The sequence below is a fragment of the Ctenocephalides felis genome, unplaced genomic scaffold, assembly GCF_003426905.1.
Source record: "Ctenocephalides felis isolate EL2017-DRISC unplaced genomic scaffold, ASM342690v1 CF-g0.4_SCAFFOLD_01886, whole genome shotgun sequence".
Taxonomy (NCBI): Eukaryota; Metazoa; Arthropoda; class Insecta; order Siphonaptera; family Pulicidae; genus Ctenocephalides; species Ctenocephalides felis.
Genome location: NW_020538040.1, coordinates 13,786,289 through 13,799,591, shown reverse-complemented (window position 1 = coordinate 13,799,591; position 13,303 = coordinate 13,786,289). Strand labels below are relative to the sequence as shown.

Below are 13,303 nucleotides of genomic sequence, written 5' to 3'. Positions count from 1 at the left end.
ATATCTATGGCGAAAAATATCTACTGAGGCTGTCATCTTTGTTGTCATTTTGTCGTTCTCTGGTGTCAAAGTTCGAAAAAATCATTATGCAAATCAGGCAACATTCAAATCAATTCAAATGAAGTAGGCGGTTTTAGTTTTAATGGCACTTAGTTACCTAGGTTATATAAAGATCTCATTTAAAACAAATTAATAAAATGACACAATTGACAGCTGTATATTATATCCGTTTAGCAGTTGTTTATGTTTTAAGATACTGAGTAAACATTGTGCAATAATTAAAATATTGAAATTGTTTAATATTTATTTTAATCAAACTGTTATTTGGATCATATATTCAATAATATGACATATAACTATAAATAATACATTTAAAAGTTATATACAAGTTGTTCGAATAAGTTGTGTTTCGTTTATTCTAACCCTAAAGTTAGCTAGTAAACATGTCCCGAATTCAGCACGTGCAGGAGGCGAATAGTATTGTAATAGAACGCCGTCTTCGACCCATATATGGTAATTGATACTTTGTACTCTTAAATTATTCTTTCCAGTAATAATATCTCCAATTAATTATTTTAACGTGCTTTAACAGATTCATTAGATTTTGGGAATTACAAAAAAGCCCTTCAAGAAGTAGAGAAGGTTTTGAAGAAATCTCCAGCAATACAATGTGCTCGGGCTTTGAAGGCATTGGCTCTTATTCGCTTAGGAAAAGAATCTGAGTCTGAAATAATATTAAGAAGCTTATTGAATGAAAAGCCGTATGATGAATCTACTTTGCAAGTTATGACTATTTGCTATAGAGAATTAAATCAAGGTATTTTGCTATCACATAATTTTATGGTGTTAAACTTAAATCAAGTTAAGGTATTTAAATGAATTATTATTTTTGATATTGCATGAAGAGATATTTTAAGAAAATACTTTTGATATTAATTTGATAATATCTTTAGCAATGTTATGTTCAATATCATTATGAAAGCTATCTTCGATTGTCTAATTTATTTTATCAGTATTTATATAATTGTATTGGAAATATAGTGATAATTTTATTGATTTCTGTAGTACATTTATAACATAACTTTCTGTATTTTTGTATATTTTTTATTGTTTAATTTACTTTATCACTATTTATATAATTGTATTGGAAGTATAGTGATAATTTGATTGAATTCTGTAGTACATTTATAACATAACTTTCTGTATTTTTTGTACATTTAAAATTAAATTTTATTGTATTAGGAGAAAATATATGCATAGCTTATGATAATGCAGTAAAACAATGCCCATCAAATGAAGAACTATTAAGCCATCTCTTCATGGCTTATGCAAGAGTTTCTGAATATAAAGCGCAACAAAACACGGCACTAGCTTTATATAAATTAACGCCAAAAAATCCCTATTACTTTTGGGCTGTAATGAGTGTTGTTTTGCAGGTATGAGAACTTCAAATAAATTAAAGTCTCTAGATTTTATGTTCATTGATCCCTGTTTTCACAGATATTATTCTATTTTGTTTTAGGCAACAAGGGGACAAGAAAAAGACAACCCAACAAAGAGATCTCTTTTATTAGCTCTTTCTGAGAGAATGGTCTACAAAATAATTGTAGAGGATAAAATAGAAGCAGAACAGGAATGTCAGCTGTATTTAATGATTTTGGAGGTAAGTACCTATAAAATTATGATTTGCGAGTATTATTCGTCAATTTTCTGTTTCATTTGTAGCTTCAGGGAAAATATAAGGAAGCTCTAGATTTTCTTGATGGCCCTCTTTCAGCAAATTATATTACTGAGAATACAGTGAGATACCGCATTAGTTTGATGAAGAAACTTAATATGTGGGCTGAATTGCTCAATATTTGCGAAGATAATTTAGTGCAAAAGTAGGTGCATCTTTGTTCTATTCATTAGCCTAGTATAATCATTGTACGTTTAACTTATTAAGGGGTTATATACAGTTACAAGGCTGAAAAAAGCGGTAATTCTAGATTTTTAAAAGTATAAGCAAAACAATATTTTTTGACAAGATGGTTATTTCTTGAAAAAAAAAAAGATTTTTGCCAAAATTTTTGCCTTCATTGTTTATAAAAACGAAAGCATTTATCAGAGAGAAAAAAATTTTTCATTACTAAAAGATAGATATATTTAAGAATATTGTGTTAAAATTTGAGATCAATCGGTTAGCCATTTTTGAGTTATGGTGGCCACCGACCAATCATCATAGTGGATTTTTGATATGTTAATTTATTCATCATTTATTAAGAAATTACTACCCTTTTCTTTCGTTGAACTTGCCAAACAAACAAAAATCGATATTTCTAAATTTTGCTATAATGGTTGGTTTTAAATGTTATTTTAAATATACTATAAAAAATTTGAATGAAAGAAATATAAGTTGTTGTAGTTATTTTGTGTGCCGCGGGGTGCCTCCAATTTGATGCGCCTCACCAAAATGACTATGGTGCTGTAATTTTTTTATTTTTTTACAAAAATAGTTTATTTTGTTACTATAAAGTATAATAAATAGCTACCTTCAATATCATGGTTGTATTACTTTTTTTCTGTCTGAAAAAAATGTCAAAAATATATGTTTTTAGGCCGTTACAGTGAAATTATTCAGATTTTTTCATTACTATAATGTATGTAGTACTAATCATACAAACTTAGTGTGACAAAATTTCTTTGAGTTAGGTATTTATTTTAGTGTAATAAAAATGGCAGGAAATTTGAGAATTATAATAGTCTTTCTTTTAAAATAATCAACTATATGTTTGCTTTAGCTACATATTCGCTTTTAGTTTATAACTATAAAATTTTATTTAAATAACATTTATATTTTTAGTGTGGATGATTGGGAAATGTATTTAGACTACTTTGCTTCATCTTTCAAATTGAACAATGATTTTGATATTACTAAAATAAATAACACTGGAGATGAATCAAACATGCAAAATAGCTCAAAACTAAAACAAACAATGCAAAAATGTCTTAATTTTTTACTGTCTTTGATAAAAGCAATCGAAAAGAGTAAAACTAGAGGTCCATATTTGGCTCGACTAGAACTTTACCGAACAGTGTTTGAACATGGTTGTGTAGATCAGGAGCTAGAGGAGCAGTATATAAATTTAATAGTCGAATATTTCAGGTAATTTTGCAGTTATTATATTTTTTTTTGCTGGGTTTTCAATAACATTTAGTTCCTGATAGAAAATTTGGTGACCGAGGCTGTTGTGTAGGTGATTTAAGGGCTTCAATTGCTATTATACCTTCTGGTTATATTGAAACAGAGGATTCAAATAAATCTAAATTTAACACCAAATATCTGGCAAAATTGTTAATTCAGGAGGTGGGATCTGATCCCACAGTTTTGCCTGAAAACGTGAGTATATGAAATAGGCTTTGTAGTAATAAAGAAATTCTATATACATTATTTTGTTTGCAGAAAGAACAGATGCTGAAACATATTTCATTAATTCAACTTACAAGATTATGTGGAGGTCACACTATTCTAGAACCTGAACATGTTGATTCCCTTTTCACAGCCCTGACAGTTCATTATGAACATGGACGGAGAAACTATGGTCAAGGATTATTAACAACTGATTTTGGACCATCAGATCGTTATGCTTTGATAGCCACCCATCTAATGTTTGATTTGGCTAAGAAAACTAAAAGTTCTGGCCCTTTAACAAAAGCCTTAACATTATTAAATTATGTGCTGTTAAAAAGTCCTAGTAATTTCCATGTGAAGTTATTATGTTTGCAAATATACCATTTGTTAGGTAATTATGAATCAAGTATTAAATACGATATTATTGCCGGTCTATGTTCAATATTATGGATGATATGACTTTTACTGCACATTGTTCTAGGTTGTGCAACTGGTGCTAATGAGATCTATGAATTACTTGAAGTAAAACATCTGCAATTAGATTCAATGGGATATTTACATTGTGAGCCTTTGAGTCTTTGTGGATCACCTTCAAATGTTCAAAAATTATATGATGTAACTTTAAACTTTTTTACAAATAACTATAAAGACGTAAGTTAATTTCTATTCCAAAGTTAAATGGCATCTGTTATGAAAACAATTTTTTATACATGATAAGCAAAAAAAAAACATGTGAAAATGTTTGCATATCTTTAAGTTTCAAAGCCTTTTGAACATTTTGGCTTCTGAATCTTTTGTTGGTGTTTTCGAGAGCAAAGATCAACCGATTTGAATGATTCAGAAAACATTAGATTCCTATTGATGGAAAGCATGCTGGAAAAGGTAGTTCCAGCCCTTTCAGAAATACAGACCAATAAATGGAAAAATGGCAATTCAGTTTTTGAGAATTGATTATCCAATTATCTGAATTAAAACAAACATTTCAATTGCATTGATTAAATGAAGAATTGTTTACATTTTTGCGAGGACCGTTCCAGCAGTTTCTAGGATACAGAATCATTACAAATCATTAATATTGATTGATATACAATTAGAATTATTAGTAAACAGGAAAACAATAGACAGGTAAAGAGTATAGTCAGATAGACAGGTGAACAGGTAAGCAGATAAATAGTTGGAAAAGTAGATAGACAGTAGATATGTAGACTGATAGGTCAATGGACTGGTATACAAGGAGACAGGTAGGCACGTAGACATATAGACTAGTATATCATATACAAATCACTTCATTATTGATTATTCATACATAAATCACCTAAGGCAAAATATCCACTTGCATCTAGTCTAATATAGTCTTACCTCATGTTAACTGTTTTTTTGTAAAATAACACATGCCATTTAAATAAATAATAATAACAGAGTTCTCTTAACAGAATTATTTATATGAATATATTTTTTATTACAGAGCATAGAACATTTAATATTATCTTTCAAATTTGGATCTTTTTCAAAACTTTTTGAATTCCTGGATTTTCGGCAAAGACTTTCAGGAAGTTTACATTATACAGCTGTTACTATCAATAGAATATTGTTTGATTTCATACGCCACTCAACATCTCAAAATGATATTAATAATGTGGTGAAGAATATGCCTTCTGTTATAGATGATGAAAATATTGAATGGGATATTTCATGGTAAGAAAAAAAGGAGTGGATTAGAGTTTTAAAATATATTATACATACATGTTGTATTTTGAAGTTTACATTATTATCTAGAACTAGATGGGACTAGAAATTTTTGATTTACGATAGTTTATTTTGGTGGAATAAGAAGTATAGACAAAATGGCATGGTATTTATTGATATTAATTTACTTAATGATAGATAACCTTGTTCATATATACCATTTTGTCTATCTTACTCCTTCTTTAAAAAAGTTCAAATTGCTCATTGCTTCTTTCTTACAGTGACAATAGAGATTTTAAAGTAATAACTGAATGGGAGCCACAGGAGAATGATTGTGAAATGAAAAATAGTAAGGAAAGCAAAAAAAGTTATCAGCAATTATCGTTTGAACAGAATTTAGACTGTACTCGATTAAGATCTCAGTTACTGAAGATCATTACTGTAATTGGAGAAATTTCTTTAGAAAGTGTTAATGAAAGACAAGAAAAAGTTGAATCATTGTTAAAAGCTAGGAGCAATTTTCAAGCCATGTATAGTGAAATTCGTAATAAAAAACATACAAAACTTCATATGTGTAAATTGAGTCTACCAATGCCATCAAGGTTGCATTGGATGCTAGAACTGCCTTATGAACAGGTAAAAATGTTAATAAAAATATTTAATACTTTTGAGATGCTTAATTAGTTATTTTTACAGGCATTTGGAGATATGTGTTTATATGTGGCTTGGATTGCTGGTCAAGAAATTGATGATATAGTTGATCCAAAAAGTTGGAAATGGCCAAATGAGCTGGCATCAAACCTAGCACAGTTAATCAAAGAACAAAATACTTGTGATGATCCATTTTGGAATCACAGATACGCTAGGGGAGTAGTAATTAGCACTATTGAGGTAACTTTTATAATATTCGTTAAAATTTGTTGTTTTATCTTGTGTGGTAGCTAAAAGCCTAGAAGTTTTAATATTGTTTTTTTTTGTTTTTGATATTTTCAAAGTTTAATTATTCAAGAATGCACAAGAGAATTGAAACTGTATTTTTCAATATATCCACGGTTTCTCAACGTTGTTTGGACCGATTTATTTGTCTTTAATAACCTTTTTTCTTTTTTTTTTATCTTCTGATTATTTGGAGGGCTAAAATCATGGGTATGCTCAGGTGCCAATTTTTTGAGACTCTCCCACATTATCATCTTGTAGAATTAAATCTTTAAAATTATATTTCATCATTATTTTTTTTTATATGTTAACAAAATATGAACTAATAACTTGAAAGAAAAATATTTTTTGCCTTTTTCTCAAGGCCTTTTCAACGTGACATAAAATTAATGCCTCTGGATAAGAATACTCCCATAACTGAAAATTTACTTGCTTACTGTTTACGCTTCCCATATACTTTTTGCTATTCGCGGCCAAAAAAATTGTGACCCAATGTTTATATTCGCGGCTAAAAATTTCGTTATTTGTGGATTCCATATGTATCGAGCCCAAAATCCTTTGTAAATGTCATCATTTTGAACTGATGAAGAAATCTCCGACTTAAGCCGCCTCCGTTGCCTTGTCCGTCTTCACCGCTATCGGTGTTTCTGAGAACGTAAAGTAATAGAATGAAAACAACCTTAATGAAACAAAATAGGTTTTTAGTAAAATTTGACTCAAATCGAATCAAATTTAATTTGAAAAATCTTAGTGAAGAATTAAAGTGAACTGTGCAATTTCTATTTGGGCATTGATCCGTATATGGAAAGTGTTATTTCAAAGAGGCAATTTACTGATGTGACTTTCAGTTTGAATTAAAGAACCAAAACAATATTACAAAGTTCTTCAAATTATTGCCTTAGCCTCAACAAAACATAATCAAATAGTACAAAAACTATAATTAAAAATGATTAATGTTAGATTGATACTAAACTTATTACTAATTTTAATAATCAAATTCTGTTTTGAGAATAATTTTTTATGACTAATTGTAATTTTTTTCAGATTCTTATATTGTGTACATTGTGTTGTGGTGTATGTTGTGAGATAAAAAAAGTGCCAGAAAATAAAATGAAGAAGTCTAGAAAAAAATCAGCACCATTTATAAACTCTAGTGCAAACCCGGTTTCGGACCTTGTTTCACATTTAAAACAGACTTTAGAAAGTGTATCAACAAGTTTAGAAAGTTGGACGTGTCCAAAAATATCACAAGATGTTACTGAAAAATTAGCAGCGCTGTCACTAAATGATCCAAATCTACTAAAAAGCAATAAGTTTACTGAAGATTTCTCTATATTCGTCAAAGAATATCAAGCACTGATTAAAGACAACATAAAATACCTACATAAAATGAATGTTTAATATCTAGAAAGAGTTGCTGTACATTTTGTTCATTATAATAATATAATTTTACAAAATAATATCAAGATGTATTGAACAGCAACACCAATAAAGGATTGATTTAGTGAAGTTATTTTCAGTATATTTTATGGCACTGTTCTCCAACACAGTGTTTCATATGATCAATCACATTTGTGTATTTAACACGAATATCAGGTAGTATTTCATATGCTATGTTTTTCAATTCAAGTGGGTCTTTTACTAAGTTGTAGGCTTCTTCGAAGTAATCATTATCTCGAAAACGACAAAACATGAAATTCATATCACTGGCCATGTGTCGTATACAAGTATAAGTGTTATTGCCAACATCTTGGCATCGGCAATCAACAATTGGGTCACATCTCTGAAAGAAAATCAAAGGTTTGAAAAATATCTACAATATCTTAACCCTTACTACTCGGCACTGATTTAAAAACAATCTATTAGCAATTCGGTGCTGCATTAGACCGACGGAAGCTTACATGATGTAAACTTGATATTATTGTATATGTTATGCAATTTGTTTAATATGAATTCGTGGACATTGAAGAGCATGCATTTACAATAATATCTGAATTCATTTTCTGCAGTTTAAAGTTTAAAAGGATTTCCAAAAGGCATATTAATAATTTACAAAACTTGATATATACTAGTAAACTTTATGATATAAAAATATTAAATTAAAAGTAAATATTTCATAAATTATAGCAACAAGAAAAGAATACATTATAATTAATTAATTAATTTATTGATGGCAGGAAGTTGATGAAATAAATAAAAGTTGAAGTAAATACAACTTCAGAAATGCTTGTTGGTTGGGCCGCAGAAAAATATTTATTGGCCCACTTGAAGGTCACGGACCATGGGTCAATATGAATTAAGTCATTGTATATACAAACTGCCGAGTGCCTCAAAAGAGGCAACCGAGTCGAAAGGCATAATATAAAACCATGCTTACTGCTAAATGTTTATCTCCATGCCACTGTGAACATTTTTCAGATATCGTATGCGGATTTTCTTCACCCCAATATTCAAACAAAATTTGTCGTTCTTGAAAGCCTTTTTTATTCATATTATCGGACTCCTTTAGAAAAGCAGCTGAAAATGATTTGCCATCCATATGATCAGGCACATTCAATCCTGCCAAATCTAGTAGTGTCGGAGCTAAATCTATGTTAGCCACAGGATTCGATATTAATTTCTTTTTTGGCACCCCCGGACCTCTTATTAAAAGAGGTACTTTGATATCAGTTTCATAAGGTTGCCTTTTGTCATAAGCTTGAGCAAATTGACCTGTTGTAGAAAGGTAGAATATGTACGTTGTTTTCGCTCTGTATGAAATTCAAACCATGTGTATTTGCTAGTAATACAAATTGTATTTGATAACATATTTACCTATATGGTACCCGTTGTCAGAAGTATAAATAATATATGTGTTGTCTAAAATTTTCAAATTATCTAAAGTTTGAATTATTGCTTCAACCATATCATCAACGGCCAATAGGCATTCCCATCGTGTTCTATAAATTCTGTCTAATTCATCAACAGCAGTCTGGAAAGCAAATAAATAAAATTGGGGTAAATAATCTTCACATGATAACTACGCTATAGATAAATTTATTACTTGAGATAAAACTTTTGGAGGCATATTCAGAAGCCAATGCTTATCTTCAAAATGTTTGTTAAAATTCTCAGTTCTAGGAGCAGTAACATTTTTATATTTCCCAATATGTCTTAGAGCTGGAGTAGAAGGGCTATGAGGAGAAGGAGTTGACAAAACCATTAAAAAAGGTTGTGTATCACCAATTGTGTCAAGGAAATTTAAAGCATGTTCCTTCATAAGATCAGGTAGATATTCATCATTGAAATGCTTGACTGAGCCATTGATGGATAAATCGTAATCATAATATCTTGAATTTTCTTTTAAACCGATCCACCAGTCCCAACCTTTAGGTACATAGTTAGCTTTATACTGAAAAATATGTGAATTTAGTATAAATTTATTTATGGGAGTATTCTGGTTTAGAGGCATGATTTTTATGTGATTTTTTTGAAGTCCTTAAAAAAAAGGCAAACAATATATTTACATACATTGTTTACACTGATATTTAATATTCATATATATATATATATATATATATATATATATATATATATATATATATATATATATATATATATATAATGAGCACAGTTCAGACTGAAGTCTATAAAGAAGTTGAGAGATTGTGGGTATAGTATCCAAACAGTCATTTTCCAGAAAAACGCGTTTAAAGTTTCACTGAAGAAGAAAAACAAAGGAGGATTATCATGATCAAACAGCTATATCTCCGAAAATAATTTAAATTGTGAAAAATCCTCTTGCACACATTCTCTAATAGTTAAGATTTGAAGGTATAAAAAAACCAATTATTTTAAAATTATAGACCAGAATACCCCCTTATTAGAATTTCGACGGTTCATCTTTAAATCAAACTACCTGATTTAGATATTTTTAATTACCTGATTTAGATATTTACCAGCATAAAACGTTTTATAATTATTACCGTGAAGATAGGCTCCAAATGTTTGATTTTCTAGATTTCTCCACGTTTCACCTGCACATCCGCCTTCTTCACTATTATTAAATGCTTTATGATTATGGGCATAAAGTCCTGTCAATATGGAACTACGACTTGGGCAACAGATTGGAGTGGTAACGAACTTAAAGGTAATAAATAAAAATATAATTGAAATATTCCATAGTTGAGATTATTCTCAGCAGATTGTTTATTTGTTACATTCTGCAATTATTTGGTTTAGTGAAGCATATTATTTACCAATGCATTGAGAAATTATGGAATATGAATTTATGGTGCATGATTAGAATTAAGTATATTGATTCTATTCCAGGATAAATTCATCAAAGTATGAATTTTCTATGATGATCTTTATTTAAACTTGATAAAGGGCTATGAAATGTTTGATAGCTTTTATATAGATTTCTCAAAATAGATTCTTTACCTTTATGTTCAAAAGGACTTAGACTGATACAGCATTTATTCCGTTTGTCTTACGATCACAACAAATGTAACAAGCATTTTCACAATAGTCCAGTCATTATAGTATGTTCACCTCGGAATTCGAGATACGCAGCTGTAAGTCTGTAAATACTTGTATATTGACAGCCCTAAATTTGTCCTAAAACTTACATATGGTATTGACACCCAACCATATGTAGGTTTTGAGACAACTGTAGGGTGTCAATATATGTTCATAGACTTACAGCTGGGTATCTTGAATTCCCAGATTCTTACCTAATTTAAGTTTAAATGACTGTACTACAATGGATTACTTCTAGGTCCTTAAAACTTTTTTTTTGTGACCTCTTAGGTTTTGCCTGGACACTATTTATCCGATACCTTTTTTTTCTTTTTAAATAAATTTCTAATTGCACTAAAGTTTATCCTTAAACTTTTCATGTAAAACTACATGCTAATTTTATCATTTATCGAATTGAATTTGAAATAATAATAAAATAAAGTAAGAGAAGAGTTAATGCTTAATTATCAATATTTGGCAACAATTTTGTAAGGCTTAATCTTACATCTCACAGCTAATGATGTCCAGTCTACATTTTTTTTGTTGTTAAGAGATAATCAATAACGCTAAACCTTCTTTTTACTGTTTAGTTTACAACTATTAAATTGTCTTATATCTTCAGTATCCAGAAAAATTTTGATGGTCTAAAAAAGCACAAACAATATTGCCAAGCCTTTTAATAGTCAGCAAATAGGGTCTTTACAAGCTCAACAATATTGCGACCACAAACTGAATGCCTACTTATTTTATATACTTCTTGGTTTTATTTATAAATATTGTATACGACTTGTTACTATCGAAATAGTAAATGGATATTAACATGGTGTATTATAAATCACTATTGTAGACCCCATTCTTATTTAATGGATTCCAAAATTTGTTTATGGCTGACATGGGAGTAAATTACTGACTGAGTATTGAGTTATTTGATCATTTTTGGTAATTAATTGCAATGGATTTATATGAATCTCATATTAATTTATAACCAATAGACTTACTTCATTTAAAAATGCAATGCCCTTGTTAGAATTACACTAACTATAAATAATGCTTGAATCTTAATTATTCATTACGTTCTTGAATTTATTGGATTATATAGAAATTAAGTCAAGTAAGCATATTATTAACATATGCAAAAGAAAATTAGGCAATATGAATTCATAAGAACTTAAATGTTATTATGGTACCTGTTCATGGAGCATAATACCAATGATTGATACATTTATCCAGGAATTGATTTAATTCTAAAAACTTTGTCCAAATTAAAGCTATGTATGATACCTCAATGCCATGATATTTATCTTTATGTTAAATGACTATGAGTCATCTATTTGTTACACGATCACAAATGTAACAAATAGATTACTACGAGTATTAACAGCGCTTTGATAATTGTTATAATCAAAAACTTGGTTATTATTATGGTATATGTTCATGGCACATATTTTAAATGATTGATACATTTATCCAGGAATTGATTTAATTCTAAAAGCTTTGTCCAAATTAAAGCTATGTATGATACCTCGATGATATTTATCTTTATGTTAAATGACTGAGTCGACTATTTGTTACACGATCACAATTGTAACAAATAGATTACTACAAGTATTAACAGCGTTTTAACCATTGATAGACTTACAAAAATTTAAATTTAATCAACTTACTGCATTTTCAAATGTGATGCCCTTGTTTGCTATTAATGACAAAGTTTTCGTCATAGGCATCTGCAATAAGAATATTTTAAGAGTAATTGAAATGCTATACAAAATTCCACAAAAAATTACCAGCCCATGCAATTCCAAATCTTGATCATCTGTCAGTATAAACACAATATTTTTCCTATCATCTGCATAACAGCTTATAAACAAGCTTATGAACAATACGAGCACTTTTACGCCAAAATAAAACATGTTGTTTTTGGGGTTATATAAATACTATATATTTCATTTAATCAATTTAACTTTCAAATGATAACGCTTAATTAATTTAACATATTATTGGGGCATCGACGGCATTATTTCAACCCCAACGAACGATTGCGCCACCTTAATCCCCAGCGCGAAGAAGCCGATGCTTTTTATGATGTCCCTGAAAATTAATTTAACATGAATCGATTTCATTTTGATAACAATACATGTGCAAGTACATAAAAAACAGAGGTGTGCAACATACCATTTGTAGGAATCACTGTAGAGACCTTTCAGGAAGCCTCCGACAGAAGATTGTCCGGAATGTTTGCCCATTTCGACTTGATATTTGATAGCTGTTGTAAATAGTGAAAATTAACCACAAAACCAGAATATCGCGTTGCTCGCGATATCGGGATTTGTGATACTTGAAAGTTGACGTGCGGTGTTGCCAGATGAACACTGTTTTTTGTTTTCGTGGGAAAATCGGATCATCCTTACCAGGCATATATTAAATACAAAAAGCTTTTTTTCTTATAATATAATAACTTATCATATAAAATATATTTTATAAACTTTTATAAATTTTTGTTCATAAAAAACTATTAGTACGTATTTATGATACTTATGTATGAAAGCTAGAACAATTAAATGTTTATTAGAGATTATAAATAAACAAAATTTTGTACTTTATATTTCAAAATTAATATTTAACTAATAATAAACACTTTTTTCAGTAATCAAAACAACACAATTAGATTAACTATATAACTCGAAATTTTTATTAAGCAAAGTAATTATGCTTATAATTAGTATTGAAAATACTATAAAGATAAATAACATTTCATTATTAATATAAGAGGATTCTAAAATTTGCTGTCAG

At 29.2% G+C, this 13,303-nt stretch overlaps 3 protein-coding genes across 3 annotated transcripts; 1 reads left to right on the top strand and 2 right to left on the bottom strand.

The window, feature by feature from the left end:
• The first annotated feature begins 218 nt into the window (after nt 1-218).
• On the top strand, nt 219-7,446 carry LOC113377455 (phagocyte signaling-impaired protein). Its single transcript, XM_026617784.1, has 13 exons — nt 219-513; nt 593-817; nt 1,243-1,436; nt 1,523-1,663; nt 1,726-1,883; nt 2,843-3,145; nt 3,208-3,379; nt 3,443-3,782; nt 3,873-4,042; nt 4,857-5,086; nt 5,359-5,713; nt 5,774-5,968; nt 7,058-7,446. The coding sequence occupies exons 1-13, from the start codon at nt 444-446 to the stop codon at nt 7,412-7,414; spliced, it is 2,910 nt and encodes a 969-aa protein (XP_026473569.1). The 5' UTR covers nt 219-443; the 3' UTR covers nt 7,415-7,446.
• LOC113377456 (N-acetylglucosamine-6-sulfatase-like) lies at nt 7,433-12,440 on the bottom strand. Its single transcript, XM_026617785.1, has 7 exons — nt 12,298-12,440; nt 12,178-12,237; nt 9,935-10,135; nt 9,057-9,404; nt 8,828-8,984; nt 8,391-8,725; nt 7,433-7,796 (listed from the first exon to the last, which is right to left on the bottom strand). Exons 1-7 carry the CDS (start codon nt 12,421-12,423, stop codon nt 7,530-7,532), a joined length of 1,494 nt encoding a protein of 497 aa, XP_026473570.1. The 5' UTR covers nt 12,424-12,440; the 3' UTR covers nt 7,433-7,529.
• Nucleotides 12,428-12,839, bottom strand: LOC113377457. The gene is made up of 2 exons (XM_026617786.1): nt 12,686-12,839; nt 12,428-12,601 (listed from the first exon to the last, which is right to left on the bottom strand). Exons 1-2 carry the CDS (start codon nt 12,754-12,756, stop codon nt 12,508-12,510), a joined length of 165 nt encoding a protein of 54 aa, XP_026473571.1. The 5' UTR covers nt 12,757-12,839; the 3' UTR covers nt 12,428-12,507.
• Nucleotides 12,840-13,303: the final 464 nt, after the last annotated feature.